The sequence below is a fragment of the Gossypium arboreum genome, chromosome 7 (genome assembly GCF_025698485.1).
Source record: "Gossypium arboreum isolate Shixiya-1 chromosome 7, ASM2569848v2, whole genome shotgun sequence".
Taxonomy (NCBI): Eukaryota; Viridiplantae; Streptophyta; class Magnoliopsida; order Malvales; family Malvaceae; genus Gossypium; species Gossypium arboreum.
In genome coordinates, this window is record NC_069076.1 from 4114939 (window position 1) to 4132899 (window position 17961).

The 17961-nt window shown below is 29.6% G+C and overlaps 1 protein-coding gene across 2 annotated transcripts; it reads left to right on the forward strand.

Moving 5' to 3' along the window:
• Positions 1–722: 722 nt before the first annotated feature.
• LOC108471911 (probable LRR receptor-like serine/threonine-protein kinase At5g63710) lies at positions 723–11968 on the forward strand. 2 transcript variants are annotated; one of them, XM_053030307.1, is made up of 11 exons: positions 723–993; positions 7451–7618; positions 8711–8843; positions 9009–9080; positions 9253–9396; positions 9813–9878; positions 9984–10054; positions 10137–10280; positions 10450–10791; positions 10880–11274; positions 11395–11443. In XM_053030307.1, exons 1-11 carry the CDS (start codon positions 942–944, stop codon positions 11398–11400), a joined length of 1593 nt encoding a protein of 530 aa, XP_052886267.1. In that variant the 5' UTR covers positions 723–941; the 3' UTR covers positions 11401–11443. The 2 variants fall into 2 exon arrangements, with proteins under 2 accessions (XP_052886267.1, XP_017628948.1); XM_017773459.2 differs by having other exon boundaries at positions 739–993; positions 11369–11968.
• Positions 11969–17961: the final 5993 nt, after the last annotated feature.

The following is a 17961-nucleotide window of genomic DNA, read 5'->3' on the forward strand; positions in this document are numbered from 1 at the left end:
ACCCTTTTAATAAAGATCAAAGAAAGGGACAATACATTCTCTTTCCAAAGTTTTGTAGTTACTAATCTTTAGGAAGAGAAATTATTTTGAGTAGTCAAACTTTTAATATGTTAAAAGTTTAAAATATATAAATAAATTAAGCAAAAGAAAAATAATAGTATCAATGAGTGTTCGATGTAATGGTAAGGTACATTGTAAGTAAAAAATATCATAGAAGTCCATGTACTAAGAGTTAAATTGCATTTTGCCCCCTTCACTATTCAAAATTGATTTTTTTTATTAAAAATTGATATACCAAATGTGCCTTTTGATCTAATATATAAGAACTAATTTACTTATTTTTTTAATAAATAGAATAAAATATAATCTAGCTCTTAATATAATAATCTTTATAGTACTTTTACCGCATATTGCACACTAAGAAAAGAGACATACATTTGAATATTGAGAGAGATAACACAAACCTGAAGATTAAAAATGGGAAAAAAAATATTATAGAGGTAATGTTAATGGAAGAAGGTGGAAAAGGGAGACATCCATAAATTAGTGGGATTCTAATTCTAATTCTAATTCTCAATCCACCTTCCAAATTGAAATCCAATTCCCAAACCAAAACATGAAATCAATGCTTATTATTAATTATAATATTCTATTCTGAAACAGTGTGTGTCATTCAACAAATATATTCTATTCCACATATATTATTCAGCTCTTGTCAGTTGTCAGAATTTCTTTAGCTTTTGCTTTGTTTTAATTGTTTAATGAAATAAGTGCTTTATGGGGGCCGACCTTGCACTAAAAACATAACCCCATTTTCACATGATCTTCATCATTGTTACTACCCATCAACATTATGTCTTGAATTATATCTATTATCCATCTCCTCGGCTTCTTCTTCTTGTCATCTTCTGCACTTTTTTTTTTGTTTGTTTCGGTTTCCCATGGTTTCCTGGTTTTGCTGCAACTTCATCCATGGCAGCCTTGCCAAATCAGGTATGTTTTTATATACATACATACATACGTACATACATATTACTTCTTCTTCTTCTTCTCTCCTTCTTCTTCATGTTAATATATATACGAAAACTGATATTATGTGTGATGTATTTTGCTGTTTTATTCCTACTGTTATATTGGAAAAAAAAATATATATATTGGCATTTAAACAAGCAGTCGGTGTGCTTCTAATCTTAATTAGCAATTTTACCGAATGCAAGAATTCCAAGGGAAGTCAACCAATAAATAAAAACATCAATTTTAACTGATTTGATTGCAATGGATTTTATTCAATTAAAAGATAAATTAAATAAGTACTAAATATAGTAATTACTTAATAAAATTATACATCTCTCCTAATGAGGTGATGTTTAACATATGATTAAGATATTAATGGTTTAAATCTTATTACTTGAAAAATAATTTTAATACTCTATAAAAGAATAAATTTAATAAAAATACCCAAAACCCAACTTGTAATTATTTAATCTGATTTTAACCCTTTTTTGTTGATTAGATCGGATTGATAATCGATTTTCGATTGAATTAATTCATCGATTAATTTATTATATTTTTTTACATCTTTAAAAAAATAATTAAAGGTTAATTGAGTAAATACTCTTTAAAAGTTTGGTTAAAAAGTTAAATTGACAAAAAAAGTGACAAAGTGTTTACCATAGCAAAAATGCAGTAAATTGAGAAGTCTAATAAAATATTACATTTAAAAGTGAATTTCTAATTTTTTTAGGGTTTTTTTTGTTGCCAAATAGGCTAACAATTGTGTAGATAGATTGATTTTTTAGTGCATTACAATAATAAGATAAAGCTCGAATATAAAATACAACTAACGTGAATCAAACCCAAAATGAGTTAATATCCGTTTATTCAGTTGCTTATGTGGGATTAAGCTATTTTTTAACTTAAATTATATAATATAAATAGGTCATCAAACAGAGCTGAAATCTAAATAAAATTCCAAAAAAATATTGTTCATCACCCATTAAATCCTTTTTACCCTTCTCTTTCTAAACCTCAATTAATTCACAAATAACAATTTTTAGTCTAGCAATAGCCCTATGAACAACAATCTCCTTCTTGTTGATTATAGACTCAAACCTTCCTTTCCAAATATTTCATGCAATCATAACCACTTTAATTCTCTTGTCCTCCACAATCTTATTATCACAAGAAATACTCAACAATTAACAATTCACCCTTTTAAATTATTGTTATCCACTCATAGCCTACACCTTTCATACCAAACCCTACTAGTCCAATCAAATGTCAAATACATTTTCAACACTCTCCTCTTCTTTACCACCAATCTGACATGGAAGAAGGAGTACCATTTTCCTTCTCACCAAATTCACATTAACAACAACAATATTATATATCCTCCACAAAAAATGCTTCACTTTACTCATAACTTTCAAGCTCTAAATACACTTCCATAACTTCTAATTTATAACCACAAATGTTGATGGAACTATGTAATCTTACTGAAGTGTAGCCCTCAAGACATCATATCCTAAACATTCAGTAAACATCCTATCAACAACATAAGGTTAGATAAAAAAATCTCTTCCTCTAACCTTATTCATTGGGATCTTCTTAGTGAATTCTTTATCAATTTACATTATGTAAATTGTTTACTAAAAATTATATTTTATAAAGTAATTTGAGTGTGTTGGGCTAGGCAAATTTATTTGGGTCGGGTTTGAGTAGAAAAGTATACCTATATTTCAAGTCAAGCCTAGTCAGAGAATATATGTAAATACCTAGTTAAAGCCCGATACGAATCTGGTCATATGTGTAAAAATATCTTGAAAAATGACAATATATATTATCATGAATTTGCCTTCCTCCCATAAATGCACTATAATTTTATATAATCAACCCCCTAAAAATGGTTTAACCCTATTCACAATTTCCCTTAAGATCACTTTATAAAAAAATACAAAGATTGACGTGTCTATATTACATCACATGTTCAGGGGAATTAGTAACACAATATCAATGTTATTTATTTCCCTTGACATTTTTCCACTATAAAAAACTATCTATTGTTTTAAACACATAATCCTTTACAACCTCCCAATAATTCTAATAAATGAATCCATTAAACTCATTAGCCCCAAGTGCCTTATAAGCTTCTAACTGAACTAATCCATAGTTACTCTCCTAATCAGCTTATCATTCAAACCATCATCCACCAATTAGGAACATATGACATTCCCTTTGCCCATTTGATTTATATAAATCCTGAAAATACCTTCTAAACTCTTGAAATATCTCTAGCTCCTTATCAATCCAATCATCATTCTCAAGATCTTATTAAATTGTCTTCTCTGTCTAGTAACTTGATGAAAAAAATAGAATTCCTATCCCCAAAGTTCAACCACTTAACCCTTGACCTTTAAAACCAATACTTCCTCCTTATTCCACAATTCCCTAATTTCCATCTTTAGCCCCTTTAACTCCTCCAAGCTTGTGTCCATATTCTTGCAATTCTATTAGACACATCTTTAATCTTCTTTTTATTATTACCTACATTTCTAACACTCCACAATTTTAATAAGATTATGCACTTTTTTTTTTTTAATTTCTATGTCAACCTATAAGCAAAAGAACCCTTATAGTCTCCACTCCAATTTCCCAATTATTCTCTCACACCTCGCAACCTCAGCCCAAAGAATCTCAACTTCAAACCTTCTAAGAGCTTTCCTATCCTTACAATTAGTATAAACAAAAACTGATGAATGATAAAAACCTACTATTGCCAAATTAAAAATATTGTGTATCAAGGAACATATCCACCCAATCCTTATTCACAGAAGCTCTATCTAAACTCTCTTTTATTACTTTTCACTCCCAACAACAAAACTAAGTAAACATTTGTCTCTTAAAAGGTAAATCAATGAACGTGCAATCACTTATTAACCCAAGAAAAGCTTTAATATTTCTCCCAACCTTAACATTCCCTTGTCATTCTATTCCATTTCTTTAATGTTATTATAATCACCTACACTCATCCAAGGTCCCCTCATAACCCTGACAATATCTTTCAAACCCTTCCAAACTTTTAGTCTTTGTTTGGTAGAGTGGAAAAAAAGTTGGAAAGATGGACATTTGAAGGGATAGAAAAATAGAAAGATGGAAAATATAATATTTCTTTCCATGAGTATGCCTGGTAGGAAAGATGGAAAGATTGAAAGAAAAAATAATTTTCTTTCTATCCATTGCTTGGTAGAGTTGAAAAATGAAAGAAAATAAAATAAAACATTTAACAAATACATAATTTTGAAGCAACATACACATCTCTCTTATTTTCTCTGCTCTCGTCATTTCAATTTGAAAGGATTGATTTTTATGCATTAGGACGAAAAATAATCATCTCTCCTATTTTCTTTCCTCTCACTTATCTTCCCTACCAAGCACATTCAAAAATATATGTTCTTCCCACTTTTTCACTCTCTCCTTTTATCCCTCCACTTTTTCACCTAACCAAGGACACCATTAATCTTTCTTCCAGTGTTAGAGCCTCATAAATTCAACAAACACCTTTATCCTCATCTTTAATATCAATATCGACAATATTCGTCTCAACACTCCTAATCCTTACCTTACACTCTTTCTTCCACTAAAGTGACAAACGGTTACTCATTCCTTAAGGATCAACATGAATCCCCTTATCAAATAGTAATTTTAAAAAAAAAAATCCTCAACCTTTTCCTTGCCATTCCTAGTCTCCATAAAAAAATAACATCAAAGATCAAACTTTTTACGAAGCTCACTTAACAATTAACTACAAGGCTGAGCCAATACCTTCTTAGTTCCAAGATATGCACTTCATGACTCCTTGATGGCAGTTACAAGCCAACCATCAATTTGCCTATCCTAATGTCCCCAATATCCTCTTCATTTCTCTTACTCTCCCCTTTATTCAGATAATTATCTCCCTTATTAGTTGTTGTGCCTTGAAGAGTTCTCAAACCACTTTAGCCTTGCCATGGTAGTCAGTGGTGTTAGGCTGGCAAGTGGGCTCATCAAAAAGGGTAGGGTCATGAAAATAGTTGGTCGTCATTGTTGTTGGATTCCCTCTTCTTAACTAGGATTCAAATGTTGATGATGCCACCGTTGAAATCTTCATGTTGCAAATAAAAAAAATAAAAAACAAAGTGTTTTGGACTATTTATTGAGAGGTCCTTAACTTTAATCAAAAGGAAAAAAAACTCACGTAGGCAATCCGACAATGACCAATTCGAGCAGTTGTCTAAATGAGAATGACTAAATTGATAAAAAAAATTAGAGTGACCAAAATAGGAACAATGCTATTTTAGAGTGACGTGCGGTATAGTTTACCCTCTAATAAATTCAAATTTAATTCTTACAATTATACCTCATAAATAAATAAAAAACTATTGCAACTGTTAGTTCATGAGATATATAATAATTAAAATTTAATTTCTACTATTATAATTTTGTCTAAATTTAGTGGGTAGCTAAGTTTGTCAATGAAATGAAATCCAATTTTATTGACAAAATTTAACTAATGAGACTTGATGTTGTTGGTTAAGGTGGAAATCTTGAATATATAAGAATCCAAGTTTGAGTCTTACCATTTACAATTATGATGCATGAGTTTTCGGTCCCTACATACGCGTCTGTGGATGGGTTTTAAAATGTTTTAATGATTGAGGATCGGATAACTTACTTTTAAGGGTTTCTTTTTTATGAATGAGCAAATTTACTCTATTTCTATTTTAATTAGGTTTAATTATGTTTTCTTTATTGTTCTACATTTAGTCTATTGTACTATATTTGACATAATTTGATATTATTATTTATTTATATTAATATTTAAATATTTGATTGAGTTGGTATCATTCATTACTTAAGTTCCAATTTAGTTGTGAAATTATAAAAATAATTTCATTTTTTATATAACTTGATTTGAACATAAAACAATATCTCAACTTTATTATTTTAACTAAAGTCTCATTTAGTTTTTGCATTAATTTTTTATAAATATATTTGTTACACAAAATTTTCACCAATATCATAGGTGTGTCATAATCTAATATACTCCTCCATCTTACTAAATTTGTCACGTTTTGACTTTTAAAGGTAAAAAATTTCGATTTTAACCTTTTATTTTTAAAATTTATTATGAATAAAAATTTAAAATATAAAAATTATTAAATATATTTTATAATATTTTATTAGTTAAACTATTTAAAATAATTGAAGTTTAAAAATTTAACTGACATTTTATTGTGACACAACCTTAATGATAGTAAAAATCCTTTAACCATAAATTTAATTTCTGAAAAAAAAACGTATTTGATAACTAATTTAACAATTTCAAGTCACCAACATAATTTCTTAATTTATGGCGTAACTTGATAAAATGTCTGCTGTCTCCATATTTCTGTCTTTTAACCACAACTAATTTTTAAAGAATCTTACTACATTTAATCTCACCTTAATTTAAGTGAGTTGGAAAGTCTTTATTATGCACCCAACCTTTATAACAACTCTTAAGATCTCACCTTAATTTAAGTGAGTTGGAAAACATTTATTACACACGCAACTTCTCTGTAACAATCATATTTGCCTGTTAGAATTTTGGATATTATAAAGAGGTGACTACTATACACCTATTAGAATATTCAAGATACCTATAATAATAACATTTGAGATTTACGTCATATTTAAAATTTTAAAATTTTAAATTTAAAACTATAATATATTAATAACACTAATTTGTGAAACTTAAATTATATTTTAATAAAATTTATAAATATAATTTCATTTATTAAAAATTTGGCACGTGACAAGAAAAAAAAAAAAGTAAGTATCTGTGGAGAGAAAAATTATACATAGACCCTTCATCTTTTTATATAATTTTAACGGTCTTCTGCAAGTTATATTTTCATAATAAATCCTTTCAATTATCTTATATAATAAGTTGTCGTAAATTTTAAAATTATTTAAAAAACATTTTCCAATTTATTATTATTTTTACAATGTAAATACACAATTAAAATTAAAATAGATATTTAAACTTTTAAATAATATTACAATAAATTATTTAGTGGTTACAACATTTAAATATAATTAACAATCAACCTCCACTAATTAATAATTAAAATTAAATTAAAATTATATATAAAATATAATTTCATACAATGTAGTCTTATAATATTTATATTTTAAATTCAGTATTTTTAAAATTAAACTTATATATTATTATATTTTAATTTCATAAGTAAATCATTAATGAAGCATTACAAAATTCATAAAAAATTTTTAAAAATAATTAAATTTACAATCAATCAGTCTTACTTTTCTTTTTTTCTTTTTTTTTTTTCCCAGTTTGTGTAGCAAAAAGTAGGCTAATTTTCTCTGTGATTTGGTGTAAAGTACATAATGTTCCATTTTTTGGGTGCAGTTTTCAAAGGTTTTGAGAGATTGTTGGGTCCATCTTCATCGGAGAATAAAGCAAAAAGCAGTAATAATGAAGCTTTTCCCAAATGCCAGCCTCTAAAGCATATCACAATCTGGCTCCTACTGCTTTTCGTTGCAACCAGTTACTCATCCAAGGAACCTGATATTGAGGGTATGGTAACACTAACCATAGCCCTTTTTTCTTTTTTTAATTTCAATTAAATTTAATGTTTATTATACAACTATAAAAATATATAATAACCCGACCCGAAATTACCATAGTTTAAGTAACCTAACGTACTTCATTTGAGGTGAGTTTTTTCTCTATTTTCCGGACCAGAACAACATCTTCTCTATTTTAACCTCTATTGATATCGTGTATAAACAATATTAAAAATATGTTAGTATAAATTTAGGCTTAAAAAAAAACTAGTATTTATGTTTGAGCCACATAAAAACAAATAGATATCTTGGTTCGTTACAATGTTACTTTTTTAGTTACATTGCTATTAAGTGAAGATTTTTTTTTTATTTTGAAATGTCACAGTAACAAATTTAACCAAAAAAATATTAATAATTGGACAGGAATTTTGAAATATGAACAACAGAGATACTAAATTTTTAAAAATAAAAATATAAAGACTAAATTCTAAATTTATGAAGATTACATGAATCTATGATATATTTTTACCTATTTAAATCTATAACACATGAAATTGCCAACAAGACCACTGTTGCAGTAATTAGAGCTGCTGTAAGTTGGCATGAAGATAGGGTTCAAGCCTTATGTAACCCATCTCCCCTCCCCCAAATTTATTTTAAGGGGTGCAATTTTATTAAATATATGAATGCATAAATATATATATATATATAAACTTGTTATGATACTCACTATTACTGGCTCACTACTCAATTATCCGATTAAGTTTTGATTTGTACCCTATATGGTTCGTATGTGAGGTATTCATGTCTTCCTATGAGACCGAGCGATATGGATTCGCACTACCATATAGGCGAACTCACGTCTAGAAAACATGTATTAATTCTAGAATAGGGTACGTACTGGCATACATGAGGAACAATAATCATATCATATAAATACATAATTTAGTCCATCTAAAGAGGACAGAAACCTTTAGAGGTTCCGCCTCAAGTTATACATAGAGATTGAAACTTGGACCGTATGACAATAAAACTTGAACCCCAACGAGCTTTATCAGCTTGTTGGCAAAAAGAACTGATAGCTTTGTCTGCAAATGTTCAGGAAATGCTTTGATCGAGTTTCTCAAGGTTCTCAATAATTCCAATGGTCGAATAACTGATTGGAATGATAATCTTGTCAGTCCCTGCTTTAGCTGGTCTCATGTTACCTGTAGGAATGGGAATGTCATATCCTTGTAAGTCCACCATTTTGAATCATGATTATTATCAATTGACATAGCTTACAATGTAAATCCAATTACTTATGGTAGAGGTAAGATCCTTGGGCACACCCTACTTTACATAACCATCTTAAGTTTTTTACTAACTACAAAGTAACATGTGAATGTATCAATTGGCAGGAACTTGGCTTCAAATGGATTTACAGGAACTCTTTCGCCTTCAATTAAGAAATTAAAGTTTCTTGTTAACTTGTAAGTGACAATGATGTTGTATACATGTTGCATCTTGGCATTAGAAAGAGAAAAAGGCATATTAGTATATGGTAACACACAAACACACATGAACATAAACATATGATTGTATAATATGAACATGTGGGTTGCATGTTAATGACCTTTAAGTGATTGGTAATTTCTTTTGCAGGGAATTACAGAACAACAATCTATCTGGTTTGTTGCCAGATTTCATTGGTGAGATGGCGCACTTAGAAATTCTGAATCTTGCAAATAATAAATTCAGTGGTTCTATTCCGGAAAATTGGGGTCAATTATCCAAGTTAAAAAACCTGTAAGACTCTGCTTTTTCCTAAATCAGACTTTTTGTGAGCGCGATTTGATAATATTATATTACTTGAACGTTTTATTTTTCTTAAAGTACTAGTATAGAATACATATATTCAAACATGAGTATAAAATGTAATCTTCCTCATATATGGAAAAAGATTGAGTAGACTTGTGTCAGACACGTACTCATATCTGACACAGACTAAATCCGATTAAAATATAAGTTTTGGTATTTAGCAGGAAACATCCATTTATGTGTTCTTATTCCAATCATAAAATTCTTGTTTGATAAATAGTATCAAACTTGCATATAGGTCTTGTATTGTTGGTCTATATTTCTCTCCTTTACCCTCTTTTTGGGTCTTTGCTTATATGCTAAATTGACTTCACAAATACTCACAAATCATTTTTACTTGGCAGGGATCTTTCATCCAACAACTTAACTGGAAGAGTTCCAAGGAATTTATTCTTAGTTCCAAGAATCAAGTAAACTTTATAAGAGATTCTATCTCCTTTAAATTCTAGTATATTATTGCTTAAGATTAGACAAACTTCCATTTGCTATTCCATTTGACAGTGTTATTTTGTCAGCTTGAATGGAACACACCTTGCTTGTGGCTCTAGCTTGGAACAAGCTTGTGTTTCAACTTCTACATTCCCTGGTTTGCTCTCTACACCAACTTTTTTACTATATCCATTTCGTATGTTTTATATATGAGATTAAATGTTGTGCTGTTTTGGCAGTTTCAACCAGTAGGTCCAAAATTAGAATTGTCGTAACCTCTGCAAGTTGTGGTGCTCTCATACTTCTATCACTTGGGGCTCTCTTCGTGTCCTGGTATTACCAAGCACACAAATCCATGCGTGATGTTTTTGTTGATGTCATAGGTAATTCTCTTTACTCATCCATGATCAAAGACAAAGTTAAAGGGGAAGATATTACATTCCAATGTTATGCATTTTATTGCTCATCATGATCATTACAGAATTCCTGCTGAAAGTCTATTTGATTTCTTTAGTTTGTAGAAATTAACACTTGATAATTTTTAAACTTCAGGTGAAGATGACCTCAAAATTTCCTTTGGCCAGATAAGGCGATTTTCATGGCGTGAAATCCAACTTGCCACTGATAATTTCAATGAGGGCAACATAATTGGTCAAGGAGGGTTTGGAAGAGTTTATAAAGGTGTCCTCTCTGATAACACAAAGGTTGCTGTGAAACGCCTCGCAGATTATTATAGTCCTGGTGGTGAAGATGCATTCCAGAGGGAAGTCCAGCTCATTAGTGTTGCTGTTCATAAGAATCTTCTACGCCTAATTGGGTTCTGCACAACCTCTTCCGAAAGAATCCTTGTTTATCCTTTCATGCAAAATTTAAGTGTGGCATATCAACTAAGAGGTACTTGTCCTTTCTGCATTGCCTTTTGATGCATTGCAATGCAGGCATATTTACTGTATTCTGAATTTATATCTGAAATTTTCTATAGATTTAAAACCTGGAGACAAGGGCTTGGACTGGCCAATGAGGAAACGTATAGCTTTCGGAGCAGCCCACGGTTTGGAGTATCTACATGAGCATTGCAATCCTAAGATAATACACCGTGATTTAAAAGCTGCAAACATCCTTTTAGATGACAATTTTGAGGCTGTTCTTGGAGATTTCGGGTTAGCAAAGCTTGTTGATACCAAGTTGACTCATGTTACCACTCAAGTACGAGGTACCATGGGTCATATTGCTCCAGAATATTTGTCCACAGGAAAATCTTCTGAAAAGACAGACGTCTTTGGGTATGGTATAATGCTTCTGGAACTTGTTACCGGCCAGCGTGCCATAGATTTTGCTCGTTTAGAAGAGGAAGAGGATGTTCTTCTACTTGACCATGTAAGGTTTTTATATTGATGCACCCTCTCCTAAATCTCTTATGAATATATAGAGTATTGAACCTGTAGCATTTGTGAGGATTGTTTATGAACAGATTAAAAAGCTGCTGAGAGAAAACAGGGTTGATGACATCGTTGACGGGAACTTAAAGATTTACGATGCAAAAGAAGTTGAGACGATCGTACGAGTCGCACTGCTTTGCACTCAGAGCTCACCCGAAGACCGACCGACGATGGCAGAAGTGGTGAAAATGCTTGATGGAGTGGGTTTGGCAGTGAGATGGGCAGAATGGGAGGAGCTTGAACAAGTGAGGAACCAAGAATTCATGCTGTTCTCACACCAGTTCACTTGGGGTGAGGATTCAACTGTGGACCAAGAAGCTATACAATTGTCCAGAGCCAGGTAATCCCATACATAAATCAAGTTTTCAGCTTAACTTTGAAGGGGCAATCACAGATTTTGTACATTTGATGTCACAAACCTTAGCACCTTCTAAAACTCTATGCTTGTCTAATTACATTGCTACATTTACTGCCTGTAAAGTGGTATGGTATGGTATGGTATGGTATGGTATGGTATGGTATGTAAAATGCAAGTAACTAACTACTCTACTTCAGAGTAAAAATAGGCTTCTTCAACTGTAATTTACTTTAGTTTTTTTCCTTAAAAAAAAACAGAAATTATATTTTGGGAATTAGGTCATCAATCAATTTGGTAATTGAATTTATATTCATTTAGTAGTTATTAAAATCAGACTGGCAATACTCAGATTGGCTTGATTTGATATTTTAATTTAATTAATTTAATCAACTTTAATATAAAATAATTAAACTGATCAACTAAAATATTAATTGATTTAATATCGGTCAATTGAATTAGTTAATCAATTTAATTGATGTTTTTATAGATTTCTTTTTGCATTTTGAGTTTAGGTACTTTAAATAATATATTATAAATATATTTAAAATAATCAAAAATAATAAATATAAGTTGATTAAGTCGGTCGATTTTGTTATGGATTTTAATAACCAATAACTATTTATCTAAATTAATTTAACCAAATTCAAAATCGACTTGACAAACAAACTTGATTTAATTGAAGTATTGGGTAAGTCAATTAAATCAGTTATAATCGAATAATGCTCTCCTTAACTCAAATCTTAACCCCATAAAACTTATGCAAATATATATATATATATATATATATATATATATATTTATAAAAATTATATTAAAATTAAATGAGACTTAGATTGCAATAGTTAAATTAAAGTTTTATGCGTCTTAAGTTTAGATCTCGTTATAGTAATATTTTATTAAAAGAATATAAAAGATAAAATTACTCTTATATTATTATTTGTTATTTGGTAAAAATAGGGGCTTTTAATCATTTTTCAAATGTGACCTTAAATAATAGAATAGATATAATTAAGGAACCTAAATTTATATAGGGTAAACTATAAAAATAGTCACCTAACTATTAGTGTATTTTTATTTTGGTCACTTAAGTTTAAAATTTTCTATTTTAGTCACTAACGTTATCAAATTTAATATTTTGGTCATACATATGTTAATCACTAATGAAGCCTTTTCTTATTGGCGAATAACAATTAGCCCTCCAATATTTATAGATTTTATTAATTTGGTCATAATTCTAAAATGTTCAACAAATTTAATCACTAACTTTACAAATTCGCCAATTGAGTCTTGATTCTTAAAAATAAAATAAAAAAGTTAAAAATTAAAAATTAAAAACTTTAAAAGTAATATATATTTAAAAGTTCATTTTTTGATAAAAAAAACACAAGATGTTATAAAAAAACATACAAAATTATAAATAACAGAATATGTAAAGTTGAGGATTAAATTTGTTAAATTTTTAAAATTAGGACCAAATTGATAAAATCTATAAACATTGGAGGACTAACTTTATTATTATGCCAATAAAAAACTTCCGTTAGTGATTTAGTGGAGCAATTAAAAAGATTTAATTTAAAATTAAGTGAGTTGAAGGTTTATTTTATTTTATTTTATAGAAACTTAGATACCAATTACTAGGTCACACTTCACTCTAAAATAATTTGGATGTTATGATGGGCTTCTAGATTCCGCTTTTGAATCTTAGATGCGTTTGGTCTTAATGGAGTAACCTTGAGCCTATTACCATTTTATTGAGTACCTAATGTGTCACACACACAATGAGATGAGGATTAAACTTGAGATTCAATTAAGTTTACTTGATTGAATGAAAGGTATAATTCAAGGCTAGATTAAATGATTCAAACTTTGAATTTGATTTGAATATATCTAGACTTGAATAAGGTGGATGAAAATTATCTTGAATAGAGATATGATCTTTATTAGGATAATGTCTTGTTCTCAAGTATGGAATACGATTTGGAATCACATTTAGTTTTCTTAAATTGATTGGAGAGAGATTATGAAGAATAGTTGCTAGCTTTCCTATACCCATGACCAATGTCGAAACTATTTTTTTAAAAGAAAAGGTCGACTTTATTTTAAAATGAAAATGGGAAAAAATGGGAGTCGACACCGATCTTTTTTTTATGAGGTGTGATCGGGTCACCTTGTGATTGATCGTTTTAATAAAACGTTTTGATTTACTAAAATAACAATTTTAGTCTACGAAATTCAAGAAAATGAGTTCGGGAGCCGGTTGCGCACGAAGAAGGATTCGCACCATTGTAACACCCAAAATTGGTATCTAATTAATTAATTAAGGTCTTAACGTAGAAAGTTGAAAAGTCAAAAAGAATTTAAAATACGATCTTTTTTTTTAAATGCTTAAATAAATTGAAACAAGCATTAAAGGCCAACTCGTCTCGAGATAACAATATATCACATCCCGTAAGTTAGGATGCGACATTTGAGCTCTCGAGAATGAGTTTGTCTTTAATTTTTATTTAAGACTTAGGTATTTTAAATTTAGAAGGATGTTAAGTCGTTTAGATTAATCGAGAAAATAGAAACCCCGTAAGTTAGGGTATGACTTCTCGAATTTCCAAAAAAAGGGAACATTACCTCATTTTTAAATTTTTGAATAATCGCGATTACAAAACCGAAACGATACATGCTATTTAGTTGAAATATAATAAAATGGCATGTCATGGATAAAAGAAAAAGAATTAAACGCGACCTTTGAAGTGGTTTTAATGAAATACGATGGAATGATAATATACAACATGGAGTAAGAATTACGAATAAAATGTTACAATAATGAATCACAATGACATGAGAATACAAATAAATGAATTATTATACACATAATGGCAATAATCACAACATACATTATTTTAATATTAATATTAATTGACAATCAAATAAAACAAAACAAAATAATATATAAAACAATTCAAAGTAAATAATAGATAAAAGGTTGAAATAAATAATACATGAAAAATAAAAATATAAAAAATGGTTCAAAATAAACAATATAAAAATTAACATAAATAAAATACAAAACCGTTTAAAATAAATAATCTAAAGCAATTTAAAATAAATAATATATACAGCATTTTTAAAAGAAATAATATGTAATAAAAAATCTAAAATAAATACTATAGAACAGTTTTAAAATAAAATAATATATAAAGCAGTTCAAAATAAATAATATATATGAAACAATTTAAAATAAATAATATCTAAAACAATTTAAAATGAATAATATAAAGCAGTTTAATATAAATAGTGTATAAAGAATTTAAAATAAATAAAATAGTTTAAAATGAATAATATATAAAACTATTAAAATGAATAAATAAATAACAAATTTAAAAAGGTTGAAATTTAACAGATTAGGGATTGAATTAGAATAGAAATGAAATTAAAAGTAAAACCATAATAAAGCAAACAAATTAAATAATAAAATAAAGCAAATGATTAAAATCAAATGCACAAAAACATACGGGGACTAAATAAAAATTAACCCATTTTCTAGGACACGTGTCCTTTTTCAAAACATCAGTGGGTCAGGGACCCGATTGAAAACTAAACAAAATTAAAAGGTAAGATCTATAAAAAGACGAAAATCTCCAAAATGACCTTATTGAAAAGTGCCACAAGAGCCTAGGGATCAGGGCTTAATGGAAACACGCAGATCCCTACTGTAGCGGGTCGGGTTTTGGGTTGGTGGTTTTAAACGGCGCGACTTTGAGGCCACTGAGATAGACCCTAAACGACGTCATTTAATTGTCCTATAAAAAGCAAATTTTTTTATAAAAATAATTATGTTACCCTTTTTTAAAAAAAAATTAAAACACTCTCAAAAGCTCTCAAATCCCCCATTGTCCGAACCTAGACTCCGGCGAATAGCCACCGTGGCAGCTGCCGGTCATTGACAACAACGCCGCCATCCACGGTGCCCGAAAGAGCAAAAGACCCCCTCTTCTTTTGCTTTTCAACCCTCCTAGTCCGAAAACGTCACCTTTCCTCAAAGGTGACAGCCTCGACTGCCCACAGCGGCATAAGACGAACCGACAGGTGAGATTTTCACTCCCTTTTCCCTCTTTTTTATTTTCTTCCTTCTAATCAATAAATAAGGAAAATAACATTAAATAAACGAAAGATAAAGGCACCACCTTTTAGAAATTTTCGTTTTTTTTATTGCTCTGTGTATTTTTCTCTGTATTTCGTGTGTTCGTCTGTAAAAAAAATACAAAATGCCTAGTGATTCTTTTATATGCAGATTACAAATTTTTTTGTTTCTTTGTTACTGTCATGTTCTATTCTCTTTAGTTTGTAGGTACGGAGGTACGGAGGCGACGTGGCAGGGGCAGCTAGAGGCCGTACATGAGAGCAGTAGTGCTAGAAGAAACCTAGGTTTTTTGCTTTTGTTGTTGGGCTTGGGTTTCGGGTCTTAATTTAGAGTTTTGGGCCGTGTTGGGCCTTGTAAATTAACATTGGACTGTCAATTTATTGGTTTTTTATTTTTGTTTATTTGTTTTTGTACGAGCCCGGGCAGATTTGGGCCTGTACAACCGAGATTCCTAATCCGATTAGAATTCTCTTCGAGGTGGTACATTAGAAGTTTTCAATTACTTGGAATGTACTTTTGATCAACCTATCAAAATTTGAGATCATTCATTCCTTCAATGAAATTGTTAAGCATGTAGAAACCAAGAATACTAGGCATGCGTTGCTGTACCCTTCACTCATCTATCAATTCCACTTAAAGCAAAATGGCATTGTATCCAAGGATGAGGTGAAGTATTCTTGGAAGTGGAAGAGAGCAAGCATGCTGCTGCAAATATTCATGTTGGAGTGAATTTAGAAGATGATAGAGAATCCTAAATCAGTTGTTGCTTCAGTTGCAACTACTTTAACATCTAAAAAGCTATCTAGTATTAGTAAGGCCAAACATATGAAGCATCTCCATGAAGACTTCACCTATAATGATGAAAATTAAAATGATCTTTGCCATTCAATCAAAATAAATGATTCTAAGCTTTAAATTTTCAATTTATCTTACCTTATTAAAATAAAATCAACAACACCTGATCTTTTCTTCTTCTTTTTTCTTTTCACTCTATAATGAAAGTCATAGGGTGAAAATTTTTTGGATAATCTTTACTTTCAATTTTTTTTTCTGTTTGAGGAAAAAATTGAAATGAAAAGTAAGAGATTACGGTTATTATAAGATAAATCAGTTTTGGTATTAGGTATTTGTTTTTCTTGATTGAAAAAATTGATCGACCATTTCATTCTAAAAAAATTAAAATTTTTTTCTTGACTGATTTCGAGTACTCACTTTTTACTCATCCAATGAAAAAATCTCATTTTTTTTTAGAATGAAGTGAAAAATCCCTTTTTTTAGTATCTTGCTTTCCATTCAAATTTTTTTTTTTAATTTAAATCTAAAAATAAAGACTAACCAATTTTTTTGATATGAAAGAAGAAAAAAAGTTGGTGCCCGTTGGTTATATTTTAATAAGGTAAAATAAATACAAAATCTAAGGCTTGAAATCATTTATTTTGATTTAGTGGCTGAGATTATTTATATTCTCACTATAGGTGCCGCTCTTATAATTGTTAAAATCTATTCCATATTGAAGACTTTATCGAGTTGAACTCAAAAAGATGAAGATTCACATTGATTGTAAATTTGCAAGCCATTATAAGATTATTTAAGAGAAAGCTTGCTATGGTTTCGTATATAAGATTACACGCACTTATCTTGTTCATTATAAGGAAATTATTTTAGTGCAAATTATATTAAGCTTTTAAAGGAAAAGTCTTACTAAGGGGAGTGATTTAATTTATGTACTAGAATTAGGTTACAGTTTAGTAAGCAAATTGAACTTAAATCACGTCTTATGCAAACATTAGATAAGACCTTACAGGCTTAGAGTGGATTTAGATGGGCAATGAGATGCGATGCATAACGTTTAATTTACTTTTTGTCTCACACTATAGTATCACTACAATATCTAATCTCACCGCCACCCTTGTTTTTACAATAACCGCAGGTAAACGCACCGCCTACCTCAACCCACCCTTAATAAGTTTTCGAATTAGAACTTAGGTGTGGGTGTCTTATTTTTATACTATTAGTAAAGACAATTGCAATTAACTCTCATATTTATCCTGGTCCAAGTAATTAAAAAAGGCAATTATTGGTAAAGCAAAAGGTAAATCATTTCCTTTTGCCATTACAAAGTAAGGTTCCTT

What these genes read in the sequence shown, in the direction of transcription:
- LOC108471911 (XM_017773459.2), top strand. Translation starts at nt 942, where the DNA reads ATGGTTTCCTGGTTTTGCTGCAACTTCATCCATGGCAGCCTTGCCAAA. An exon ending in CAAGGAACCTGATATTGAGG is followed by an intron (nt 7,619 to 8,710) that starts GTATGGTAACAC and finishes GCAAATGTTCAG; the next exon opens with GAAATGCTTTGATCGAGTTT. An exon ending in TTATCCAAGTTAAAAAACCT is followed by an intron (nt 9,397 to 9,812) that starts GTAAGACTCTGC and finishes TTTACTTGGCAG; the next exon opens with GGATCTTTCATCCAACAACT.